General features: G+C 44.9%; 1 protein-coding gene across 4 annotated transcripts in view; it reads right to left on the bottom strand.

Moving 5' to 3' along the window:
• Positions 1-27,036, bottom strand: part of slc39a10 (solute carrier family 39 member 10) — a 153,724-nt gene that overhangs the window by 80,699 nt on the left and 45,989 nt on the right. For all 4 annotated transcript variants that reach the window (XM_072478630.1, XM_072478645.1, XM_072478631.1 and 1 more), the window contains 2 exons: positions 11,328-12,249; positions 2,039-2,219 (listed from right to left, as the gene is read on the bottom strand). In XM_072478630.1, the coding sequence (XP_072334731.1) occupies positions 2,039-2,219; positions 11,328-12,233 (1,087 nt within the window). In that variant the 5' untranslated portion in view covers positions 12,234-12,249. The remainder of the gene's footprint in view (positions 1-2,038; positions 2,220-11,327; positions 12,250-27,036) is intronic.

The raw sequence follows: 27,036 nt of genomic DNA, 5'->3' as shown, positions 1-27,036 counted from the left end.
TCGGATGCACTTTCAGAGAGCCGGTGCAGACTCGATGGGCCGAATAGCCTCCTTCTGCACTGTAGGGATTATATGATTAATCCCTACCATCAACATACTGGAGGTAAGCATTAACCAGAAAATTGGACCAGCTATATATATCATAGGTTACAAACTTGGAATTCTACAGCAAGTAATTCCCTTCCTGACTCCCCAAAACTTGTCCACCATCTACAAGTCAAAAATCAGGATGAAATACTCTCCTTGCCTGGATGACTGTATCTCCGACAACAGTCAAGAGGCTTGGCACGAACCAAGACAAAGCAAACCGTTTGATTGGCACCCCATCCACCACCTTACACATTTCTTTCCTCCACTACGGACTCAGTGGCAGCAATGTGTACCAACTACAGGATGCACTGCAGAAATTCACCAAATCTTCTTCAGCAGCCTCTTCCAAACCCAGAACCACTACCACCGAGAAGAAAGCAGCCATATGGGATCATGCCAACCTGCAAATTTCACCCCTACCCACACCCCACCCAATTCAAATTGAAACAATGAGCTGGTTTTCAACAGCCCGCTAGAGAAGGGATGGGATGTCGCAGCCTAGTAAAATAGCAGAAGGTTTGGGAAAGGAGAATATTGTCAATCCACCATCATGGGGTACTGCCAGCGTTGAGGGCCCCAGTGGCACCGCCACCTGCCAATTAGCAGTCAAAGACTTATCCCCCTTCCTCTCTTGCTAGCATTTTACCAGCACTAGGAAAAGTTACAGCCATGTGGAAAGATCACCAGGTAAATCTTAATGGCCTCGTAAAAAGCTATTTGGCGGGAGTTCTGGGCTTTTAAGGCCGCTCCATGGTCCACAGAGGAGTCCCACGGTAGCAATAGCGGCCCTTGCCTCACCACAGCTGTATTTTAAAAAACAAACTGATATTTGAGGACACCTCAGCATGCAGGGACTCTGTTCCTTCTGTAGCTTCAGCAACAATTGGGCTGGCAGCTCTGGGAGGCGAGCCACCATTCTCAATTGGATGCGTTCTTGGTAGCAGTCTATTAATTGGCCACTATCAGTAAAATCCCCCCCTTGCGTCCCACTGTCTGCCCAAACGAGATGAAATCCTGCTTTTGGTTCCAATGGCAGGGATTACTCATCAGTACCTTTTTGAAAAATACCAGCCAATATCATTGTTCCTTCCTTGACAAAGGGTCATCTGGACTCAAAACGTTAGCTCTTTTCTCTCTCTACAGATTCTGCCAGACCTGCTGAGATTTTACAGCATTTTCTCTTTGGTTTCATTGTTCCTTTCCCCCTTCTGGGTCAAAATCCTTCGAAAGAGGAGCGGAATGGAATATTTTCTACTTACCCGGATGAGTCCAACTCAAACAACACTTAAGCTCTACACCATCGAAGACCAAACAGACTGCTTTATCAGCACCCCATCCACTACCTTAGACACTGATTCCCACCATCACACAATGGCAAGTATCCGTACCATCCACAAGATGCACTGCAGTATCTGACCAAGGCTCCTCCGACAACACCTGCTCCACCACCTAAATGAATACGGGCAGTGGTTGCACAAAACAAAACCACCTGTAAGTTTCTCTCCAAGTCCCGACTTGGAATTATAAGTGTCATTCTTTCTTAGTTTTTGGGTCAAAATCCTGGAACTCCCTCCCAGTAGCATTATGGGTACACCTGCTTCCCATGGATTGCAGCAGTTCAAGAAGGTGGGCCACCCCCACCTTCCCAAGGTTAATTCGAATTTGTAATAAATGTTGGCTTTGCCAGGTTTCAAATCTCAAGAACAAATAATTAAGAAAAACAGATACTGTAGTGCTTTGATCATTCATTTGGTGGGAGGCCAGGATGGAGGGAAACAGAGTAAACAGAACGTCTGATCGCTTGAAGTAACTTTTAAAGTCCAGAATGAGACTTCTACTATATTGAAAAAAAACTATTGGTGCTGAAAATACTTGGAAGCACACATAGTTTAACCACTTGTTAAGAATAAAAACTAATTCCAGCTCTAAGATCATTTTTTTGCCTCACCTGGTAATACAGATTCTTGATTGTCTATTGGCTCCATACTCAACTTATCATGATACTGGATGCAAACCCCGCTATCAATTTGGTACAGCAAGGCAGGGCATAGATATGTAAACTCCACTGTAGAAATCCCAGAATTTGTGCTAAGACCATAATGCTGGAGCAGCTGCGACACATTCAAGCACTAGAAAAAAAAAATTTGTTCAAATATTCCAAAATTCTCACCAAGTAAGAGAACTTGACCTGTAATCAGCAAGTTCTTTAACTCTTCAGATTAGCTTAACATTCAAAATAACCAATACTTGTTTCTGTTGTACAATCAAATATTACATTGAGAATAGTTGATACCTTATCTGATATACAATAGAATATGCACAAATATAACATGAATAATAGTTACATTATATCTGGTATTAGCAATCTGCACCTGAAATGGTAGAAAAGGAATCTACAAAAATATTTGTCAAATATTGGTGAATGTGTGAACGTATGGTGGTCCATAGTTAAAATGTGAAACAGAACCATCATTCCCTTAATTCCCGGATTGATCTGCTGTGCATTTTCATACTTTATAATGCATATTTCTAAAATATTATTTTTTCTTTACAGATCAATACAAAGTGAATTTCCTTGCCTGGATTTCTGCCGAGTGGGTCAATTCAGGAGACTTTCAAAAATGGTAGGTAGGACCATTCTGTTTCTGGCAATTTTTAATGTTGTGGGGTAGCTCACCTGCAGAGACTCCTGCCCATACTGGATTTATTGCAGGGTGGGCAGTCCAACCTTACCCTCCACTCCCACCCACCCCTTGTACTTTTTGTGGAGTCAGGCCCTTTCTGTAGGAATATATGGTCCACAACCTTTTTAGTGGAGGTGTGAACCCCAGTCCCAAGTGAGGTATCAAACAAAGTTACCTGCTCCTGGAATTCTTCCAGTGACGACTTTGAAAGACAAAACAAAATGATCATTGTAAGTTAGATGCAGTGATTAAGTAAAGGGCTCCATCCTGCAACGATAAGTTGACCAGCCTCTGCAAGTGTTAGGAACATTGGAACAGGAATAAGCCATTCAGCAGCTTGAGGGCCTGCTCCGCCATTCAATGAGATCATGGCTGATCTGGGGCCCAACTCCATATTCCCACTCTATGGGCTTCTACCTTAGTTAACAGTCTCTTATGTGGGACTTTATCAAATGCCTTCTGGAAGTCCACATAACATTCTCCTATCTACTACTTTCATCATCTCTTCAAAAAATTCAATTGGTTTGTCAGGCATGACTTACTGGTCATGAATCCATGCTGGCTCTCCCCGAGTTATATTAGAGTATTTATGCTACTGTGCATTAAAAATGAAGAAAACTGCGTTTGGTAAAAAGTGTCATGACCATAAGTGATTTGAAGGTTCATAGCCTTTTCAAATAGAGAACAAAATCTACTCTGCAACTTTCCTTCGGAACAAAAAACAGATACATGCTCCTGAACTGCAATGATTGAGAGGCCATCTGGTGTAGCTTAAAGAAAACAATAGCCATCTATTTTGTACTTTCAATAGGCTTCATTGCTTGGGAGCAGTAATGATTTGCTATGACAGTTGAAACCATTAGGAATGCTTGGCTGAGTTTATAAAGCTACAGTGCTACATATCCCAACAGTAGGCTATGTAGAGTTTGATGACAGTTTTACATAGAAATATAGAAGATAGGAAGCGACCATTCGGCCCTTTAAGCCTGCTCTGCCATTCTTCATGATCATGGCTGATCATCCAACTCAATAGCCTGATCCCACCTTCTCCCCCATGTCCTTTGACTTCCCTTCATCCCAAGTGCTATATCTAACTGCTGCTTGAAAACATACAATGTTTTGCCTCAACTGCTTTCTGTCATAGCAAATCCCACAGGCTGACCACTCTCTGGGTGAAGAGATTTCTCCTCATCTTTATCCTAAACGGTCTATCCCATATCCCCCATAACCCCTGGTCTGGACACCTCCACCATGGGAACACCCTTCTTGCATCTACCCGGTCTAGTCCTGTTAGAATTTTATAGGTTGCTATGAGATTCCCCCTCATTCTTCTGAACTCCAGCTAATATTGATTCAATCTTTCCTCAAACGTCAGACCTGCCGTTCCACCAATCAGTCTGCACACCCTCTAAAGCAAGAACATACTTTCTCAGATAAGGAGACAAAAATTGCCCACATATTCCAGGTTTGGCCTCACCAAGGCCCTGTGTAATTCTAACAAGACATCCCTGCTCCTGCATTGGATTCCTCTCACTTTGAAGGCCAACATATCATTTTGCATTCTTTACTGCCTGCTGCACCTGCATGCTTACCTTCAGCGGCTGGTGTATGAGGACACCCAGGTCTCATTACACATTCCCCTCTTGTAAATTATGGCCATTTAGATAATAATCTGCCTTCCCGTTTCTGCTACCAAAGTAGATGACCTCACATTTATTCACATTATACAGCATCTGCCATTCATTTGCTCACTCATTCAACTTGTTCAAATCACTCTGAAGGATCTCTGCATCCAACTCACAGCTCAGCCTTCCATCCAGCTTTGTGTCATCTGCAAATTTGGAGATATTACATTTAGTACCCTCATCTAAACTTGTAGGAACTGTTCCAGAGACTATAGAATCTTGGAAAATGACCACCTCTGGGGTGTAGATTATCAGGCCCTGGGGATTTACCATCCTTCAATCCCATCAATTTCCCCAACACCATTTCTCTAACAACACTGATCTCCTTCAATTCCTTCCTTTCACTAAACTCTGTGCTTTTGAAATGCTATTGAAGGATTGCATGTTGCTGATGTGGTTAAGTGAGATATGTTTGTTTTTACAGCAGATTGAGAACTTGAAGGTTTTATGATTTTCCCCCCCAATTAGTTTTTCTTCATAGAATCATAGATATTGACAGTATAGAAAAGGCCCTTCGGAACATCGTGGCTGCGCCAATCAAAAACAATCACCTGAGTATTCCAATCCAATTTTCCAGCTCTTGACCCATAGCTTTGTATGCCTTAGCAGTGCAAGTGTGCATCTAAATACTACTTAATTGTTATGAGGGTCCCTGTCTCCACCACCCTTTCAGGCAGTGAGTTCCAGATCCACCACCATCTGGATGAAAAGGTTTTTCCTCACATCCCCTCTAAACCCCATGCCCCTTATCTTAAATCTATGCCTCCTGGTCATTGATCCTTCCCCCAAGGGGAAAAACTTCTCGTCTCCTCTATCTGTGCCCTTCATAATTTTATACATCTCAATCATGTCTCCCCCCCCCCCTCCCCTCAGTCTCAAGGAAAACAACCCCAATCCATCCAATCTCTCTTCATAGCTAAAACTCTCCAGGCCAGGCAACTTCCTGGTAAATCTTCCCTGCACCCTTTCCTGTGCCATCACATCCCTGCTTTAATGTGGGTTCCATAACTGCACAGCATGTGATTTTTGAAAATAGCTTTATTAGATTAATGTCCATTTCAAAAACATAGTTCCTGACGTTTACCCTTGGTGTATACTGGGTGAGTGACTCTCGGAAATAGATGGTGGGGTGAGGGGTGAGAAGGGTGCGGGTTGAGGGCCTGACATTGATCACTGGACTGATATCCCAAAAAACATAAGATATGTGTTGTAGCCTGCCGGCTGCCTCAGTCACCACCTCAGTCCTGCCTCTGGAGACGGTAGGGCCGACTCCACCTTGCCCTCATAGGGACAGGAGTAGGCCATTCAGCCCCTCAAGCGTATCCTGCCATTCAATGTAATCATGGCGGATCTGTGACCTAACTCCATATACCTGCATTTGGCCCATATCCCTTAATAGCTTTGCTTAACAAAAATCTATCTATCTCAGATTTAAAATTAACTGATCTAGCTTCAATTGCTGTTTGTGGGAGAGTTTCCAACCTCTATCACCCTTTGAGTGAAGAAGTTCTTCCTAACATCTCTCCTGAATGGTTTAGCCCAAATATTTAGACAATGCCCCCAATTTTTAGAATCTCCAACCACTGGTTGTTCTTCATCTAACCTGTCTTTCCCTGTTACTATCTTGAATACTTTGATCAGACTACCCCATAAGCTTTGAAATTCTAGTGAAACCAGGTCTAATTAAAAAATGTTTTTTTAGAGAAACCAATTGTTTTTTTTCCAATTAAGGGGCAAATTAGCATGGCCAATTCAACTATCCTGCACATCTTTTTGGGTTATGGGGGTGAGACCCATGCAGGCACGGGGAGAATTTCAAACTCCACATGGAAAGTGACCCGGGGCCGGGATCGAACCCAGGTCCTTGATGCAGTGAGGTAGCAGTGCTAACCACTGCGTCGCCATGCTGCCCCTAAACAGGTCTAATTTGAGTAATCTCTCTTTATAACTCAACCCCTGTAATCCAGGTATCATTTTTGTAAACCTAGAATGCACTCCCTCCAAGGCCAAAACATCCTTCCTAAGGTGTGGTGCCCAGAACTGCTTACAGTACTCCCAAGTTTTGTGTAGCTGCAGCATAACCTCTGTATCTTTATATTCCAGTCCTCTAGATATAAAAGCTAGCATTCTATTAGCCGTTTGATTATTTTTTGCACTTGTTCCTGGGATTTAAGGGCTTATGCACCGAACCCCAAGTCTCTTTGGATATCCACTGTACCTAACCTCTTTCCATGTAGAAAGTATTTGATTCTATCCTTCTTTGGTCCAAAATTGATAACCTTACACTTGCTTATATTAAATTCCATCGGCCATAATTTTGCCCTTTCACCTAGTCTGTCAATATCTCTTTGCAATTTTCTGCAATTATTTGGGCTTCCTACAATGCCACCTAACTTTGTATCATCCACAAACTTGGATATATGACTTGCTATGCCATCATTCAAGTCATTAATGAATAATGTGAATAATTGAGGCCCAAACACAGATCTCAGTGGTACACCACTCGTCACCTCCTGCCAATTAAAGTAATCACCTATTATCCCCTTTTCTGTCGCCTGTCACTCAACCAATTTTCCAACCACGTCAATAATTTGCCCTCAACTCCGTGGGCTTCCACTTAGATAAAGTCTCACACAAGAGACTATTAACTTATCAATTGTTTCCTGAAGTTCACATAAATGACATCCATTAACATTCCTCTGACCACAACTGTAGTCACCTCTTCAAAAAATGAGATTTGTCAGGCATGGCCTTCCCTTCACGAATCCATGCTGACTCTCCCTGATCAACTGAAAATTTTCAAGGTGCTCAGTTACCCCATCCTTCATTATAGACTCAACAATTTTCCCACCGTAGATGTTAGGCTAACTGGTCTGTAATTCCCTAATTTCCCCCTTTCACCCTCTTCAAAAGTGGAGTGACATGTGCAATTTTCCAATCCGGAGAGACTACTCCTGAATCTAAAGAACTCTGGAAGATTATAATTAGGGCATCGACAATGTGTTGTCTTGCTCCCTTTAACACCCTCGAATGGAAAGCATCAGGTCCTGGGGATTTGTCACTCTTTAGTTCCATTAATTTCCTAGTTAGTGATACTATACTTATGTTAATTGTATTAATTCCCGTTCCTCTATGTTTTAAAAGTAAATTTAGAGTATCCAATTATTTCTTTCCAATTTAGCGTGGCCAATCCACCTACCCTGCACATCTTTGGTTTGTGGGGGCGAAACCCATGCAAACACGGGAAGAATGTGCAAGTTCCATACGGACAGTGACCCAGAACCGGGATCAAACCTTGGTTCCGCGAGACAGCAGTGCCAACCACTGCGCCACCGTGCTGTCTTCCCGGTCCTCTATTAAAGATTAATTTTTTATCCTCATTTTCAACTGTAAATACTGAGGCAAAGTACTTGTTCAACATGTCTGCCATTTCTCCATTATCAAAAATATCTCAATTTTCTGCTTTTAGTGGGCCTACATTGCTCTTGACCACCCACTTTCCCTTTATATAACTCTAAAATTTCTTCTTGTTGATTTTGATGTCCCTTGCAAGTTTCCTTTCATAATCCCTTTCAGTCACTCTTAGAAGCTGCTTTGTGCCACTTTGCTAGTATTTGTATCTATCCCATTCTCCGGATATGTGCTCTTTCTTGCATTTTTGTACGCCCTTTCTTTTAGTTTTATGCTGTCCACAACCTCTTCAGCTGTCCATGGCTGCTTTTTGTGTGTGAAGCAGAGTCTTTTCCTATCAGGGATATATATTTACTCCATATCTCATTAAATGTTTCTTCAAATATTCACTACTGATCTTCAGTCATTTGACCCTTTAACAGATTTTCTCTCTCATCCCGTTAAAGTCAGCCGTACCCAGTTTAAAATTCTAGTGTCTGAAATGTGCTTTTCATTTTCAAATGCTACACTGAATTCAATCATGTTATTCAATCACTATTTGAAAAATGTTCGTGTAGTTACGCCACTAATTAAATTGGGTTCATTACCATAACTAAATCTAATATTGCCTGTTCCTTTGTTGCAACCAGAACATATCGCTGTAGCAAACTATCGAGGATACATTCCAGAAGTTCACCTTTCTGACAGGTGCTTGTCCGCCTCTCCCATAAAATCCCCCATTAATACTATTCTGCCTTTGCTACACACTTGACTAATTTCTGCCTTTATACAATCTAGCACCTCAGAACTGCTATCAGGGGGGCATAGAATCATAGAATTTACTGTGCAGAAGGAGGCGATTTGGCCTATCGAGTCTGCACCGGCCCTTACAAAGAGAACCCTACTGAAGCCCACGTATCTACCCTATCCCCGTAACGCAGTAACCCCCACTTAACATTTTTTGGACACGAATAGCAATTGAGCATGGCCAATACACCTAACCCACACATCTTTGGACTGTGGAAGGAAACCGGAGCACCCGGAGGAAACCAACGCAGATACGGGGCTAACGAACAGACTCTGCACAGATAGTGACCCAGCCGGGAATCAAACCTAGGACCCTGGAGCTGTGAAGCAACTGTGCTAACCACTATGCTACGGTGCTACCCTATCGATACACAACACCCATTACAGCTTTAGTTCCTCAGTTCCACCCAAATGGTCTCCACTGGATGCTTTTCCTTCATTATATCCTCCCTCACCATTGAAGTGATAGTATTTCTAATTAATAAGACTACTCCACCCCCTCTGCCATCTTCCATCCTTCCTGTAAATTTAATAACCAGGTATTTTTAGTTCCAGTGCCGACCTCCTGCAGCCATGTCTCTTTAATAGCAACTACGTCATAATTCTCAACTTACATTTACGCCTGCAGCTCATCTAATTTATTCCTTACACTCCGTGTATTTGTGTATAGAACACTCAATTGGGCTGCTCCCTATGACCTGTTCCTCAGCACTGACATTTTGTTAGCTTATTTATTATTTTTTGCTTTTGGTTTAACCAGCATACTTCTTGTAGATTTGCCATTAGCTGCAGTTCCTGAAGTTGGGTTGAGACTATTTCTTTATTCTCTGCCCGGTTACTTGTTTTTGGAGCTGTATTGAGTTCCTGAGGCCTTCCTCAGCGAGAAAATGGAAACAACAGGGGCCTTTTAAAGGACATGGCACTGCAGAGTTTGAAACTTTCCTGACTTAACCTTCCTGTCTCCTCCACTAAATCCAGCCCATTTTGTCTGCTCATGTCTGAAGTGCTACAAATGGAGTCTCACATCAGAGTGCCTTCATGTCAACTAGAAAAAAGTTCAGAATTCACTCAATGCAAATTCAGTGCAATTCTTTAAACTGAAACCAAAAATTTAATTAACATGCAATATTAGAAAATGATGCAAAAGCAAAATACTGCAGATGCTGGAAATCTGAAATAAAAACAGAAAATGAGGGAGATACTCAGCAGCTTAGACTGAATAATGAAATAACTGAAGAAAAAATATATACCTTAACGGTTAATAGTATCAGTTAACTGTAACATAAATTTGTTATTTATTTTCATTGAATTTTCTCCCCATTTCTCTCAAATTGGTTATGATTTATGGGAACCTGGCCTATGATTTATGGGAACCTGGCCACTTTTCCTGTACTTCATAGGATATTTTATCATTTGATGCATCCCTCAACAACATTCACAGAAGTTCACTTCCTCAGGCATGATTTTCCCATCTTGAACTTGAAAATATTGGGGAAATGTTCGCCTTCTGGCATTAAATCTGTTCGAATTTGATCTACTCTGCTTTAATATCTGCCTCAATATTAATTGCAAATAATATAAAATTAATTAGTCGAAGCTCATTTATTTAATTATTTAAAGCTCCAATTGGGAACTCAAACAAATCCAGGGATAATGCATTAATAACAGAAAAATGTTGCATGCAGATATCTTTTAAAGCAAAGGTTGTTATTTATCTCCTAGTTGCAGGTGCCAGCAGTAGGGCACCAATCACCTACAGGGCATCTTGAGGTCAATCTACAACTTTTACTCTTCCTCTCAGCATGGCAACTTGAGGGTTCCCTAAATCCTGCAGTGTCAGCAAAGGGACCGGGATTACATAGATTACATAGAACATACAGTGCAGAAGGAGGCCATTCGGCCCATCGAGTCTGCACCGACCCACATTAATCCCTCACTTCCACCTTATCCCCGCAACCCCTCCCAACCCTTATGGACACTACGGGTAATTTAGCATGGCCAATCCACCTAACCTGCACGTCTTTGGACTGTGGGAGGAAACCGGAGCACCCGGAGAAAACCCACGCGGACACGGGGAGAACGTGCAAACTCCACACAGACAGTGACCCAGCGGGGAATCGAACCTGGGACCCTGGCGCTGTGAAGCTACAGTGCTAATCACTTGTAAAAATAAATGGTAACTGGCACAAGGGCTTATAAGGATCTAAGTGATAGCTATGAGGAAGATGGGAAAGGAGAAACAAAATAAGTACAAAGACCTGGGGCGTCATTCTCCGCCGGCGGGAGTCTCCGTTCTGCCGGCGCCCGGGGGTTTCCTGACGGCGTGGGGCTGCTCCACAATGGGAAACCCCATTGACCGGCCGGTGTTACGGAGACTCCCGCCGGCCGGTCGGCGCAGAAATGTGGCGGGGCGGGTAGGAGAATTTCGCCCCTGAAACTTTCTTTTTCAAAAATTCTAAATTAGCTGAATTTCAATTTATTGCACACAGAAAAAAAGAACTTGTATATTACAAATTAAGCTTAAGCAATTAATTAAAAAGGGAAAGCTTATACTTAACAGTTCTGCTTTGATCAATGTGGGGAAACATTCGGAATTCACTTCATCATCATTTATAGAATATATAAATTGTAACATATTTACACGCTATTAATTTGGTTCATCCAGTCTCACCTCATCATATACAAGCTCAGTTTCTAGGCGATCTTCATGATTCAATTTTGAGGAACTCAAATCTTTCCTTGTTCTATGTTGCGAAGCTGCTTCGTCCTCGGGAGCATGAAAATGCTCATCTCCATGTTCAGTCTTGGGCATAATATTGAAGGATTCTTCAGGAGATGTAGTTAATGTTACTTCTGGTTGTTTTGATATACCTTTATGTTTTTTGCGTTTTCTTGACCTATTTTTGGGTTGCTGCTGTAATGTATTAACATCTGATGGGTCAGGGAGTTGTTCTCCTTCTTCTCCTTTATGAATCTGCGAGCCTGCAGAATGGGCAGCACCCCGATGATGGCTGTGGTGATGTCGCCGGGGTTGATGGTAAGAAATGGGTGTGGTCAAAGTGGTGTGCACGTTCTGACTATCAGAGTTTTTACAATGCCTAACCGACAGCTTGGGAACTGGTACAGTTTGGTCATTTGCTGTGTCATTGGAGTGTGAATGGGAGTGTACATGCTTATGTTGGAGTAGCTCTAAAAAGTCTAGGTGTGAAACATGATCATGATCATCGTGCTCATGTTCGATCTCTACAACTTTAACTTCTCCGAGACCTAAATTTGATAAGAGTTTCTCTAAACCATGAAAGGTCAACCTCCCATTCTCACCATAACGACTGAACAGTTTTTGAATGTAGTACATCTGTTTATTTTCTGCATGATGTAGAGAGCTCTTGCTATTTTGAAGATACGATTCCTCTGAGATCTGGTAATCATTGTGCTTATGTATGTGGTTCTCCTCAGGAGCATGGTTATGATCGTGATTATGTTCATGGTCATGGTCATCATGGCAATGGTTGCAATGGTGAAACAGAAAAGTGAGTAAGCAAATGAAACAAAATTTTGTATGTAGATGTACCTTCATGGTGTATATTCTGCACCTGAAATAAAAGAAAACAGTTTCAGGAAAATGCACTAAATTCATCATGTCACAAATATTTTATTGCCTCCCAAGGTGAATTTTAGAAGCCCCTGAGACAAGAAACAAAAATCGGTCACGTTTCAACATAAATCACTACGTCAAAGAATATAGCAGTCAATGAAAAAACACAAAAGCTCACAGGAGACTTCCTTGCCAAACAAAATATTTATTAAAAATTGAAATGCATAAACTTGTTTGGTTTGAAAAGGTACTGTGGTTTCTAATGTTAATTTTAGTCATGGAGTCATTATGGCGTAGGAAGCCATTTAGCCCAGAGTCCATGCTAACTCTGTGGAGTAAATCCAGTCAGTTTCACATCCCTGCTCTATCCTCCTAGCCCTGCAAGTACATTTCCCTCAAGTAACCTCCAATTGTGTTTTGAAATAATTGACTGTTTCTACTTCCACCACCTCTGTTGGCAGCGAGTCCCAGATCATTAGCACGCACTGCATTAAAAAAGTTCTTCCACACAACTCCCTGCAATGCTTGCCCAAAATCTTAAATCCCCAGGTCCTTGTACAATCAGCTAATGGGAATAGCTTTTCTTTGTCAACCTTATCCATGCCTGTCATGATTTTGTACACCTCCATCAGATTTCCTCAATCTCCTTTATTCCAAGGACAACAAGCCCAGAGTTTCCAATTTAATACTATAGCTCAGGGGTTCCTAAACTAGGGTCCACAGAACCCAGGGAGCAGTGGCCGGACTGCTTCATTTGGAAAATGTTGCAGTGCTCCTTGACCAATCAGAGGATGACTTCTGATTGGACCAGCTGGGAACAACAAGAAACTCAAATCTCCATATCAGACAGAGCATGGACAGCGGAGTGAAGGGAAGAGTGGGCCTCAGAGCAGACTTCAGAACTGAACTCGGAGCAAAGGGGCGGGGCAGGCCTCAAAGGCGGGTGGGGGTCCTAATTGCAGGGAGCCGGAGCATTCGAGAGAGAGGGGTACATGGGCGTGTGAGAGAGAGGGGGAGGTTTTTTTGAAATGTTATTAAAGTTTTAACATTTTATACAAAATTACAAATAATAAACAATAACCCTTATAAACCAAAACACCAACAATCAAGACCCCCCCCCCCAACATCAAACAGTGGCCAACTCTTTGAAATGCAATATAAACGGCCGACATCTCCGATAGAATCCTCCAATCGACTTCCTAATGGTGTATTTGACCTTAGAGGTGGAAAAATTCCATCAAATCATCTAACCACGCCGAAGCACTCAGGAATGTTGCTAGCTTCAACCCAACAGGATCCACCTCAGCGCCATCAGCGCAGCAAAGGGAAGGGCATCGACCCCTGCACCTGCCTGCAATTCTGGCACATCCGAAAACTTAAAAATTAGCCACCAAAGGACAGGGTTCCAACTCAATGCTTAAGATCGCCGACATGGTGTCAAAAAACAATTGCCAAAAATCCTCCAATTTGGAACAGGACCTGAACAGGTGTATGTGATGAGTGGGTACTCTCAAACAGCACTCGTACCTATCTCATCTTAGCCTTAGGTGAAGTGCACTTGAAACACTACCTTGAGATGTATCAGGCTCAGTCTCGCTCATTTAGCCTCCGCAGCACCTCACTCCATATCTCCCCCTCTATTTTGGCCCCAATTCCTCCACCCATTTAGCCTTTACCCCTTCCATCGAACTCAATTCTTCCCCCAAGATCCATGTGTACATGCCTTCATGCTGCCCTCCTCCAACCCCGAACAAGAGAAAATCCTCTACAACAAGCATGATGGCGGCACTACCGTAAAGTCTGGGAACATCCTCTTTACAAAGCTCTGTACCTGGACGTAAAAACACATTTGAACCTGCAAGCCAAAATTTCTCCCTCAATTCCTCCAGGTTGGCAAATCGCCCTTCCAGTAATAAATCACTCACTCCCTCCAGCCCTTCTTTTTCAATGCATGGGGTCCAGCCGTGCTGGTTCAAACAGGTCGTTAGCAAAAATGGGAGGCAGCATTGAGGCTTCCACCAACTTTGCCTCCATATCTTTAACGTGGACACCATCACGGGGTTCGGCAAGTACCTTGCCGACGCCAATGAAAGCAGTGCCATTACCAATGCCCCAAAACCTGTTCCTCTGCATGGCCCAGACTCCATCTGAACATAGAGAGCCCCAGGTTCCTCACACCATCCCAACACCTTCTCCACGTTGGCCACCCAGTAATAACATAACAGGTTTGGCAGCGCCAAACACCCTAACTGTCTGTCCCTCTGAAGAACCCCCCTTCTAATCCTCGGGACTGTACCTGCCCAAATAAAGCTGGAAATGAACCATTCGACCCTTCGGAAAAGATTTGGGCATGAACACTGGGAGAAACTGAAAGAAAAACAAAAATCTCGGCAAGATGCTCACCTTAACTGATTGGACCTGGCCCGCCAAAAATAGTGGGAAACACTGCAGGCCCGCCTTAACTCTACTCACTAAGCTCGTACAGTTCAACAGTGTGTGAGAGAGTTGAGTGCGAGAGAGGGGAGACGCACCGAGCGTGAGAGTGGGGAAGAAGCACTGAGCGTGAGAGGGGTGATGCACTGACTGTGTGGGAGAGGGGGGGGGGGCACCGAGTGTGTAGGGGGGGGGGGGCACCCACCAAGTGTGAGAGAGACGCCAGCTTGTGTGAGAGGGAGACGCAAGCATGTTTGTGTGAGAGGAAGAGAGAGGTGCATGGGACCTCCAATTTAATACTATAGCTCAGGGGTTCCTAAATATGTGGATCAGCTTTCCACCATCATTCCATTAAAAATGACAAACGGTAAGACTTAAATATTTTTTTAACATGATAACTTTTTAGTGACCCATTAGTTTAGTAGGGAATACAGCTTGGCCAGGGGTTAATGTGTGGGTGCCATGTGGCTGGCGAATGTATGTGACTGTCTCTCTTCCGAATTCTGGATATATGCACAGATATAGCTAGAATATTTGTTTGCATTTGATTTCTGTGTTCTCAGGAAAAGAAAGTGTGGACATTTTGAGAATGTTTCGGGTTCCCCGTTCTTTTGGGAGGTCACTAGGAGTTCATGGCTTAAAATGCACCATCTGCCACTTGTCTGCGCTACGCCTAGCCTATGTTCTATAGCAGTTGATATGTAACAGTTGCAAATTTTAAAATTTTACTCTGTATTCCAATACACAAGTCATATAGATATATCCAAAAGTAATCCTAGCACTAAACAACACTGTCCACAAACCTCCAATTTGGAAAGCAACTGTAAGGGTCTTTCCTATTTATTCCCTTATTTCACCTTTCTTTTATTTTTGCTGTTATTATATTGATCCATGGATGATTAATGGACATATCACTTGAGGCAAGCAGCCTGTATCTTTAATTCAAGCAAGAAGAATCCGGAAGGCTGTGCTGGTTTAAAGAGAAGCTGCACATTTGCCAGTTCCCAGAAGAGTTTGACTGACTGGCTGGTGGCCAATGAATTGGCCCAAAAGACTGTGCTTTGCCCTGTAACAGGTAATGATTGGACCCTAATCCATTGAGATCTTTTTCAGGTTTGAGTTAGTTTCAGTATTGATTCGAGCAGCATGGAGGAGTGTTCCGGTTAACTCTCTCCAGAAAGCCTGGTGGGTGCTGTTTTCCGGGAACTACAGAGGCCTGAAGACAAACCACAAACTGAAAGCAAAGTTTGATGTGAAGCAAGGTGCCTCTCCAAGAAAATTGTGAGTACTGCATTTTTAAACTACAGAGTACCTGAATGAATGAATCTGCAAAGAAGATCATTAGTCTGTAAACTAAATAATATAATCTGCAAGCTTGCTGTGAAGAAAAATGTGTACTAAGGAGCATCATCTGAAACAAAGACTCTTCCCTCGGATTTTTTTTACCCTTTCCACCTGCGTGTTTGTCTGTGTCTGTCCTGTGTGCAGAGAGAGAGGTATTAGGTATTAGCTTGAGAGTTTGGCTCAAGATGGATTGGAACTTTATGGGGAAACAAAATGTTAGATAAAGCTTTGTGTGCTGGAATGTCAAGACAGGCTTTTTGTAGCAAGCTGTGATCACTTCTGCTTTTGCACCAGACAAATTACAGTAACGGCCTTGGGAATGGATGTATTAACTTTAAAGATAACTATAGCTAAGACTGAAAGCCAGGGGGCTGTTCTCAGAAATGAAACAGTGTCAAAATGTATATAAACTGCTGTTAGATGTATTGACTTCGGCTTGCTGTTGTAACTCTCTGAGATACAGTGGTTTAGCTCCGGCCGAGAATAAACATATGTTAACGAAACTTGGTGTTCGATTGATCATTTCATCCGGACTGAAGGGAAACGAAAATTAACAAGCTTGTCATTAACCAGTTGTATTTACTGCATATTTCATGATTGTTGTTATAAATAAACAGTAATCTTGTTTACATTACAAACCCATTTGGGCAGCCAAGGGCCAAAGATTTTGGGTATTTTTAAAAGAATTATTGCTTAATTTACTTGAGTTGTGACTTACAGGGCACGTGGGGCTGGAATTGATTGCACACTAGCCCAGGGCATCGTACTACAACCATTTACCATGATTCACTGTACTCTGTCCTTAAACCAATATTTTTATTTTAGCTCGACACCTCCTATTCCACAAGCCTTGATTTTATTAATCAGCCTTTTAGTACCTTGTCAAATTCTTCCTTAAAATCCATATAGATAGCATTTATTACAATCCTTTTTCTATTCTTTCAATAGTGTCAGAAACACATTTTTTGAAAATTATGTTTGTAATGACATAAAATGAACTAGTTTTCCCCAAAGAGTGTCTTTTTTTAAACAAAATTTACTATCTGAAGAAAAAACAGAAACATTTAGTGGTCACCAATGCCTGAGGACAATGTTTACAGAAATGAACGGTCAAATAGACCTCCTGTTCTCTTAACAACAAAGTTAGAGGAACCAATAAACTTATTTTACTGCACCTGGACTTTTATGCACATAGACTGATGTAAGCCTAGACTCTGCTTCTTTGGGCCATTTTGACTGTATTCAAAAATAACTATAACATTGTCCTCAAGCAAGGAGATCCACACCAATATCACGTACAATAATGCATAATTTCAATAGCAAAGTCGTACACCTGCTAATAAAACAAATTTGAAATTTCAAATAATATAGACTGTATCATTTAGATTTATCCAATCCAAATCCTTCCCACTGCCGTTATCTGTGGCTATACCTTAGGTTGCCTGGTCCCCTGCTCAGTGCTTTGGAAACCCCTTCTTAAATCTCAAAACCTCTCCTCCTCAATACACATCTCCTTCAAAAAGCTTTTAAATACATCTCCTTGTATCTTTGGCTCAGCATCCGTATTTTCCTTCATGCCTCTATGAAAACACTTGTAACTTAAAAGCACCATGTAAATGCAGGCTACTTGTGCAACAAGAAAGCCTGCAAAAGAGAAGGGGAACAAAATATCGGTGGTCAATTTTAGGGGAAATCTGTAGATAGACTCCCAAGAAAAACTGAATGCATAAATATAAGCATCTGTTGCTTCATAGTTATGGTTCTTCATCTTAAAAAAAGTTGAGATTTGGAACTCTGCTAAAACACCATTTAACTCTACATCCAAGCCCTACCACACTGGTTCAAAAAGGTACTTCAAATCAAATTTCCAGACCCAGTTCGCACACACTGCATTCCATCCAACTTCACCATATACCTCCTCTTCCCCTCATACTGGCAATCTTCTCAATAACTAAACCTAGCAGGCTTCTCCCGTGCCAATTTAACAAGGCACTCTTGCTCTTCTAACTCAATTGCTGGTGGTGTTCTTTCCTCTCAGCACAGAATACAAAATGGCACTGAACCTACACTTTAGTTAACACACCTCGGCACTATTTTCAACTTCGCCTCAAAATATTGTTCTCAAGCTTCTGACTCCTCCCCACTTTCTTCTTGCTATCAACCACTTCCCTTTATTACTACCCATGTATACAAAGTGTTAAACAAAAGCAGACTGTGGGCATGTCCAGGTAGAATACAGGCCTGAGGCCAGTGCAAGAAATTGGTATCAAAGTGGATTAAAAAACTGATGATCATGTTGCAGGTGGGATTGGCAAGGAGGGAACATACTTTGAATTTGAATGAGGCACTGTTGGGAGTACTGTATGGCTATCTCATTATAAAAATGAATAGTTAAGTGAAGGACTCAAAAAGTTTTATTTCCTGGAATGAGGAGGAATCTTATTTATATTGTTTTGGAAAACCTTGAAAAGATCCTGGGCGGGATTCTCCCAGCCCTGCGCCGGTCTGGAGAATCCCCGCGAACGGGCCACGCCGCCCCGACGCCGGCACGCGATTCTCCACAGTACAGAGAATCAGCAGCATTGGCGCCGGCGTGGTGCCGCTCTGCTCTACGTGGCCGGCCTGCGGATTCTCCGGCCCGGATGGGCCGAGCGGCCGTAGGAAAAGAGCAGAGTCCCGCCGGCGCCATTCTAACCTGCTCTGGGCCGGCGGGACCTCGGCGTGTAAGGGTCGGGTGACGTCCTGTGGGGGGGGGGGGGGGGTCCGACCCCGGGGGAGGCCTCCGATGTGGCCTGGCCCATGATCGGGACCCACCAATCGGCGGGTCGGCCTCTGTGGCTGGGGGCCCCCTTTCCTACATGTCGGCCCCTGTAGCCCTGTGCCATGTTGCATTGGGATCGACGCATTGAAGGAAGCCACTGCGCATGCGTGCATTGGCGCCGGCGCCAATGCGCGGATCCCACGGCGTACAGTACGCGCCGGGATCTGCAGTTGGAGCGGCGCAAACTGCTCCAGCACCGTGCTGGCCCCTTGCAGGGGCCAGAATTAGACGTGGAAGCGGCCGGTTCACGCTGTCGTAAAACGCGACGCCGTTTACGACAGCGTGGACACTCTACCGTGGGATTGGAGAATCCCGCCCACAATCTCTGGATCATCACCAGAAGAATTAAAGATGTATTGAATTCTCTTTTGGAAAATTTTGACTGAGGCAGATTGTAATAACATTTTGAAAAGGTGAACCATTTGACATGGAAGAATGTATATAACATGAAAAAAGGGTCAGGATGAGTTAAAAGAGCTAGCATCAGTAATAATGGCCTTGGTTTTACAGTCAGCTCTGAAGCAGTGCTGTTTGCCATTGACAGCACAGAGAAATACAAACTTACCTGATAATCTATTTTTGTGATGTTGCGGGATAAATATTGGCCAGGACACCAGGGATAATTCCCTGTTCCCTTTCGAAATTGTCATGTGTTATTTTACAAGGAGGCAGAGATGGTGCCTCGATTTAACATCTCAATCAAAAGGTGGCACCTTTGACAGTGCAATACTCCCTCCCTCAGTACTGCACTGGAAATGTTAACCATAATTTTTGTGCATCCATTTGCGAATCCAGAACCTTGTGACTCGAGGAGAGTGCTCCTGACTGAGCCACAGCTGACATGGTAATTCCAAGGGGTGGTGAAGATATTTTAGGCAGTCATCTTTCAGGATAAAAAGCCACCCTGGACAATACATGCAGAAGTTTATTTCAGACTACCATTAACATCATTATGTATCTTCATTGTCACCTCTTTCAAGCTACACCTCATTCAGTGTCAAACTGAAAGATTGCAAAATGGTTCTGATGAGGATTTTGCATTACTCTACACACTTGACCCAGATTCTTGCCTGCCCCTGAAGTTATCAATTTTGTGCCATTGACTGTTGAGTTGAATTATCACAGATGTAAAATAATAATGTGACTGTACTCTAGATGCTCTGTGCAACTACCAAGTATTGCTTTAATCAAGGAATTTCACAGGAACCATGTGACCTTCACACCTCACATCACTTTATAATAATGTCGATGGAGTCATTGGAGAAAGCTATATATTGCACCATATCAATGGTAGTGTGTTATTGTTTAAATTGTAAAAGTCCTCAGAAATAATGGAAAGAGTTATGGTCGGAGTTAAGTAGTTTGCTGGCACATTTGTAACATTTTGTCAAAGTCAATAAAATTCTGTTTTCAGTGCTCAGGTTCGATTGTAGTGAATGAGGATCGCTAATTTGCTGGACTTTCGCTACAAAAAAAATATTTATGTCACTACAGTCCCAGAGGACCATAGGCCACTCTCCCCTTTAAGAGAGAGCTGATTGGTGGTGACCTACGCTGAGGGTGTCCACACCTCCAGTGAGGGGCAAGGTTAAGAAGCCGGTGCCTTCATATGAGGAACGGTTGAGGACTTTGGGTCTGTACACGTTGGAGTTTAGAAGGATGAGGGGGAATCTTTTTGAAACTTACAGGATACTGCGAGGCCTGGATAGAATGTTTCCACCGGTAGAAGAAACTAGAACCTAAGGGCACAACCTTAGACTGAAGAGACGAACCTTTAAAACAGAAATTAGGAGGAATTTCTCCAGCCAGAGGGTGATGAATCTGTGGAACACTTTGCTGCAGAAGGCAGTGGCGGCCAAATCACTGAGTGTCTTTAAGTCAGAGGTAGAGAGGTTCTTGATTAATAAGAGGATCAGGGGGCATGGGGAGAAGGCAGGTGAACGGGGATGAGAAAAATATCAGCAATGTTTGAATGGCAGAGCGGACACAATGGGTCTAGTGGCCTAATTCTGTTCCTATGTCTTATGAATAACCTCAGCTGGCACAAGAATTGAACCTGCGCTGTTGGTGTCACTCCACATCATGAAACAGCCATCCAGCCTATGCTACACCATAGATTGTTTGACTGAAAATGGCATAATTTATGACCAACACACGACGCTCAACCTGGGAGCCCAACAAATGGATCATTAAAGATTGCAGAGTGTCACTGCAGCAGTCTAAAAGCTCTGTGCAATTTTTTCTTAAATCTATCATTTTGAAAGAAGTGTTTCCTGCCAGCTTTACCATCTGTTATTGTCTGAAAGTAAATATTTTCAGTGCCCCTATCTATTGCTACATTCTAAGTGTTTAATTTGTAGTATTGACCATTAACAGACATTTTAAACTACTAGATAGCATTGGGACTACAAGTTCTCTCTCTCTACTTACCAGGCCCAGACACACCACTTCCATCAGATTTACCATCTTCCAACAATATCCAGATATGCACTCTAAATACCACCCTGCCTTATGACAGAATTGGAGGTCACATTTTCTTAGAATCCTTGTCTTGCTACCTTCCCCAATCTCCATAATCATAAATATTTCTGTTGCTGAAAACCTGTCTTCCAGCTATCACTTTCCAACTTGTGAATGAAAAGAGAAAAGTTAGCAGCAATTAGAAGAGCAGGGGAGGGGAGAGCCTGGAGGCAATCAGCAGCACCTGGAAAAGCTATCCAATACTTTGTGACTCCACAGCAGAGCTGCCTCATTTTGAGAAATCACAGGAGAACAGAAATGTTTGGTGTCATGATATTCAAGTGAACATCACAGCACATACATAATGATGGACAGATCAACGGACCAATTAGCACACACAACACGACAGCCAATCACAGACAAGAGCATACACAGTACAAAACAAGGAACACGACACTTCCTGAGCAGTCCAGCAGGAGACGGCTCAGGGCACAGACCTCATTGCCAGCCACTCAGACAGTCACCATGTGCTGAGTACCAGAGTTTGCTATGTCAATAGTTAAATGAAATAAAACTGCGTTGTACCATTCGCAACCGTGTTGGTTGATCTGTGTCTCAGAGAACCCAACACATCATGGTACCAGAAGGGAATTAATACCTACCCACAAATCTGCCATCCTGCACCATGGACACCGTCAACACACCGCAGCCGTTGCAAGTCGCTGGGAACCTTGGCATAAATTGGACGTTGTTCAAACAGCGTTTCGAACTCTTTCTGGAAGCCAACGAAAAAGAGAGCGCCTCGGACAAAAGAAAGATCGCCATCCTCCTCAGCACCGCAGGTCAGCACTCCATCCATGTCTACAACTCCCTGGTGTTCGCGGAAGGCGAAGACAAATCTAAATACAAGACGGTCGTCCTCAAGCTCGACCAACACTTCAACGTCGAGGTCAATGAGAGCTTTGAGAGGCATGTCTTCCAGCAGCGCCTGCAAGGTAAGGATGAGCTCTTTCAGTCATTCCTGACGCATCGCCACATACTCGCGCAGCCCTGCGGTTACGACACCACCTCAGAATCCATGATCCGGGACCAGATCATTTTTGGGGTCGCCTCGGGCACCCTATGCCAGCAGCTTTACAAAATAAAAGGCCTAACCTTAGCCTCTGCAATCGAAGCCTGTGTCCTGCACGAGAACGCGACTAGCCGCTATGCCCAATTTCAGGCGACCGAATCAGCGCGGAGGGGGTCCTACGCGACCAGATCGGTGAGCCAGGTGCCCCACGAGGCCGAACGGATCCAGGCGATCGAGTTTCTCCCGGCCCGAGGCCCGGACGACGTCGCCCATTTTGTGCGCTTTTCGAGGCCTCTCGCGCTTGTGCGCGCCAAAACCTACGGCAACACTGAGGGACGTGATGCGCAGGCTTGCTCAACGCAAGACCGAACTATGCATGCGCAGTGGCGCAACGAACGCCATGACGTCACGACGTGCGGTAACTGTGGAGCTGCACATTTAAAGCGACAATGTCCCGCAAGAACCCGACAATGCCTACGCTGTGGCAAGGTGGGCCACTACGCTGCTTACTGTCAAGCAGCTCAACCTGTCGATCTTTCACATCTCCGACAACCTTGCAGGGACGTGCGGACCATTCAGCCTCCCCATTACGAATCGGGCCCAGACGACATCCAGACCGGTGACACAGATGACCGAGACGCCTTCCGGGTTGCGGTCATTGATGGGAACCGAGTCAACACGATCAATCCGGGTAATGAATGGTGTGCCACCCTGACGGTCAACCGATCGCCTATCACTTTCCGTCTGTACACTGGCGCCTCTGCCAACCTCATAGCATGGTCAGCGTTCTACACCATGAAGGTCAGACCACCAATCCGGCCGTCCCGGTGCAGGATAGTCGACTACAACGGGAACGTTATCCCAGCTATGGGATCCTGCCAGCTCCAGGTGACACACAACACACACACGGCCACACTTTCGTTCGAGATAGTCGGCTCATCGAAGGACTTCCTGCTAGGCGCACAGGCATGCAAGGCTCTCCACCACGTGCAATGAGTCCACTCTCTCTCTCTCCAGACGGCACGTCTGACTTCCCGGATGCAGAGTTCAACGCACAGCTCCAATCGCTCCTCGCCCACAACCAGGAGGCATTAGAGGGCATGGGAACACTGCCATACACCTACCGAATTCGCCTCAAACCAGATGCCATCCCGGTCATTCCGCACCTCGCAGAGTCCCTGCGCCACTCAAAGACCGCCTCAAGCAGCAGCTGCAGGATCTCCAGGACCAAGGGGTCCTATCCAGGGTCACGGAGCCCACGCCATGGGTCAGATCCATGGTGTGTATCAAGAAGCCCTCCGGCGAGCTCCGGATATGTATTGACCCAAAAGACCTCAATAACAATGTCATGAGGGAACATTATCCCATACCCAAACAGGAGGAGATCACGAGCGAAATGGCCCAGGCGAAAATATTTACGAAACAGGATGCCTCAAAGGGGTTTTGGCAGATCCAACTCGATCCGTCCAGCTGAAAGCTGTGCACCTTCAATACCCCTTTCGGCAGGTTCTGCTACAACCGGATGCCATTTGGCATCATCTCGGCATCTGAGGTCTTTCATAGGATCATGGAGCAGATGATGGAAGGCATCGAAGGGGTGTGCGTATACGTGGACGACGTCATCGTCTGGTCCACCACACCACAGGAGCACATATATTGTCTCCAACGCGTTTTTGCCCGCATACAGGAAAACGGCCTGCGCCTCAACCGAGCCAAGTGTTCCTTTGGCCAAACCGAGCTGAAGTTCCTGGGGGACCATATTTCCCGGTCAGGGGTCCGTCCAGATGCAGACAAGGTGAGAGCCATCACAGCCATGCCGCAGCCAGCAGACAAGAAAGCAGTGCTACGCTTCCTTGGCATGGTCAACTTCCTGGGGAAGTTCATTCCCAACCTTGCCTCCCACACGACAGCTCTGCGCCACCTCGTCAAAAAGTCCACAGAGTTCCAGTGGCAACACACACACCAGCTGGAATGGGAGGAGCTCAAACTCAATCTCACCACTGCACCGGTATTGGCGTTTTTCGACACATCTCGTGCCACCAAAATCTCGACTGATGCCAGCCAGTCCGGCATTGGGGCAGTGCTCCTGCAGCGGGATGACACGGCGTCATGGGCCCCAGTTGCCTATACATCGCGAGCCATGACCCCCACAGAGCAGCGCTACGCGCAGATCGAAAAGGAGTGCCTGGGCTTGCTAACCGGTTTCGACAAGTTCCATGATTATGTGTATGGTCTTCCCCGGTTGACTGTTGAAACTGACCACCGCCCCCTGGTCAGCATCATAAACAAGGACCTGATCGAGATGACCCCTTGCCTCCAGCGCATCCTACTTAAACTCAGGAGGTACGACTTCCAACTGGTCTACACCCCAGGGAAGGAACTCATCGTTGCGGATGCCCTATCCAGAGCATTGAGCACGCCGCCAGATTCGGAGGGGTTCGTATGTCAGGTCGAGGCGCAGGTGGCCTTCACATCGGCAAATCTGCCAGCTGACGACTCCAGTCTGGCCCGTATTCGCCGAGAGACTGCGGCCGACCCCCTTCTACAACGTATGATGCGCCACATGACGGGAGGGTGGCTCAAAGGGCAGTGCCCGCAGTTCTACAATGTCCGAGATGACCTGGCCATCAATGATGGTGTCCTTCTGAAGCTGGACCGGATTGTGATTCCGCACAGCATGCACAAGCTAGTTCTCGACCAACTACACAAAGGCCACCTGGGGGTCGAGGAGTGCAGACGGAGGGCCCAAGAGGCGGTATACTGGCCGGGCATCAGTGACGATATTGCCAACATGGTGCTCAACTGTACAACCTGCCAAAGGTTTCAGCCGGCGCAACCTCCTGAAACGCATCTGCCCCATGAGCTGGTGACGTCCCCCTGGGCGAAGGTGGGTGTGGACCTATTTCACGCGCTCGGCAGGGACTATGTCATCATTGTTGACTACTTCTCCAACTACCCAGAAGTCATACGCCTGCACGATTTGACGTTATGTGCTGTCATAAGGGCTTGCAAAGACACCTACGCTCGCCGTGGCATTCCGATGACTGTCATGTCAGACAATGGGACCTGTTTCGCCAGCCAGGAATGGTCATAGTTTGCTGCCTCGTATGGCTTTACACGCGTGACGTCTAGCCCAGTCCAATGGAAAGGCGGAGAAGGGCATTCACATTGTCAAGCGGCTCCTCTGCAAGGCTGCTGCTGCCGGATCAGATTTCTGCCTCGCCCTGCTGGCCTATTGCTCAGCCCCACTAACCACTGGTCTCTCACCAGCCCAGCTGCTGATGGGTCACGCCCTCAGGACCACTGTGCCTTCCATCCTGGCACCCACAATAAACCATGCTCCGGTACTGCACAGGATGCAACTGCAGCCCGGTCGCCAGAAGAGGTCATATGACACACGGGCAACTGATGTTCCCGCCCTGGCCCCTGGAGACAAAGTCCGCATCCACCTACCAGAAGGTGGCTAGTCAGCACCTGCCGAAGTTCTCCGACATGTGGCTCCCCGCTCGTTCCTGGTTCGCATGCCTGATAGATCCGTTCGTAGTAGGTGCAATCGCCGGGCTCTTCGCCTACTTCCACGCTCGCTACGAGACCTTACACTGACACCGTGTCCTCCTGTTGTTCCTGATAGCGACTTCGTGGAGCTCCTGCTACCATGCCCCTTCCGTTGTCGCCCGTGGCCAGGCCCGCACCTCAGCCGGTGGTTCCAGACCTACCCTTGAGGCGGTCAACCCAAATTCGTCGCCCACCTACTAGACTGGACTTATGAGACTGTTTACACGTTGAACTCATGCAACCACTGTGTTGACATGTTTATGTTCTTATCATTACAGGAATTTGTTTTATCGTTCCACATTTCCCCGTTCTTTGTTATGGTACAACCTCGTTATTATGTCACACCCGATATCGCCCCTTGTATATAGTTAAGCCCCATGTACATGCTGTAAATACTACACACACACATTTAGCTGCACTCAGTACACATCTCTATTTATAACCACGTAGGCACATAATCTTGTAAAAAAGGAGGGACGTCATGATATTCAAGTGAATATCACAGCACATACATACATAAATGATGGACAGATCAACGGACCAATTAGCACACACAACACAACAGCCAATCAGACAAGAGCATACACAGTACAAAACAAGGAACACGACACTTCCTGAGCAGTCCAGCAGGAGACGGCTCAGGGCACAGACCTCATTGTCAGCCACTGTCTGAGTACCAGAGTTTACTATGTCAATAGCTAAATGAAATAAAACTGCGTTGTACCATTCGCAACCGTGTTGGTTCGTCTGTGTCTTAAGAGTACCCAACACATCATTTGGTTTGTGAATATTAAATGTGTAATTTATTAATTGCAAAAGTTTTATTAGTTGTAGTAAGGTTTACTGACAGAAGTAAAGGTAATTTGGAATTAAGAAAATAAATAAATTAACACATAATAAAGATGGACAAGCAGGTGATGTGTTGAGACTGCAGAGGGAGCTGTCAGGTGCAGGTCTGAATCATAGAATCACTACAGTGCAGAAGGAAGCCATTAGAGTCTGCACCGACCCTCTGAAAGAGCACACTATCTAGGCTCATTCCCCTGCCCTATTCCTGTAACCCCACCTAACCTGTACATTGGGGGCAATTTAAAAAACAA

The sequence above is a fragment of the Scyliorhinus torazame genome, chromosome 2 (genome assembly GCF_047496885.1).
Source record: "Scyliorhinus torazame isolate Kashiwa2021f chromosome 2, sScyTor2.1, whole genome shotgun sequence".
Classification (NCBI taxonomy): domain Eukaryota; kingdom Metazoa; phylum Chordata; class Chondrichthyes; order Carcharhiniformes; family Scyliorhinidae; genus Scyliorhinus; species Scyliorhinus torazame.
The sequence above is the reverse complement of the archived record's forward strand: the minus strand, read 5'-3'. Positions and strand labels throughout refer to the sequence as shown.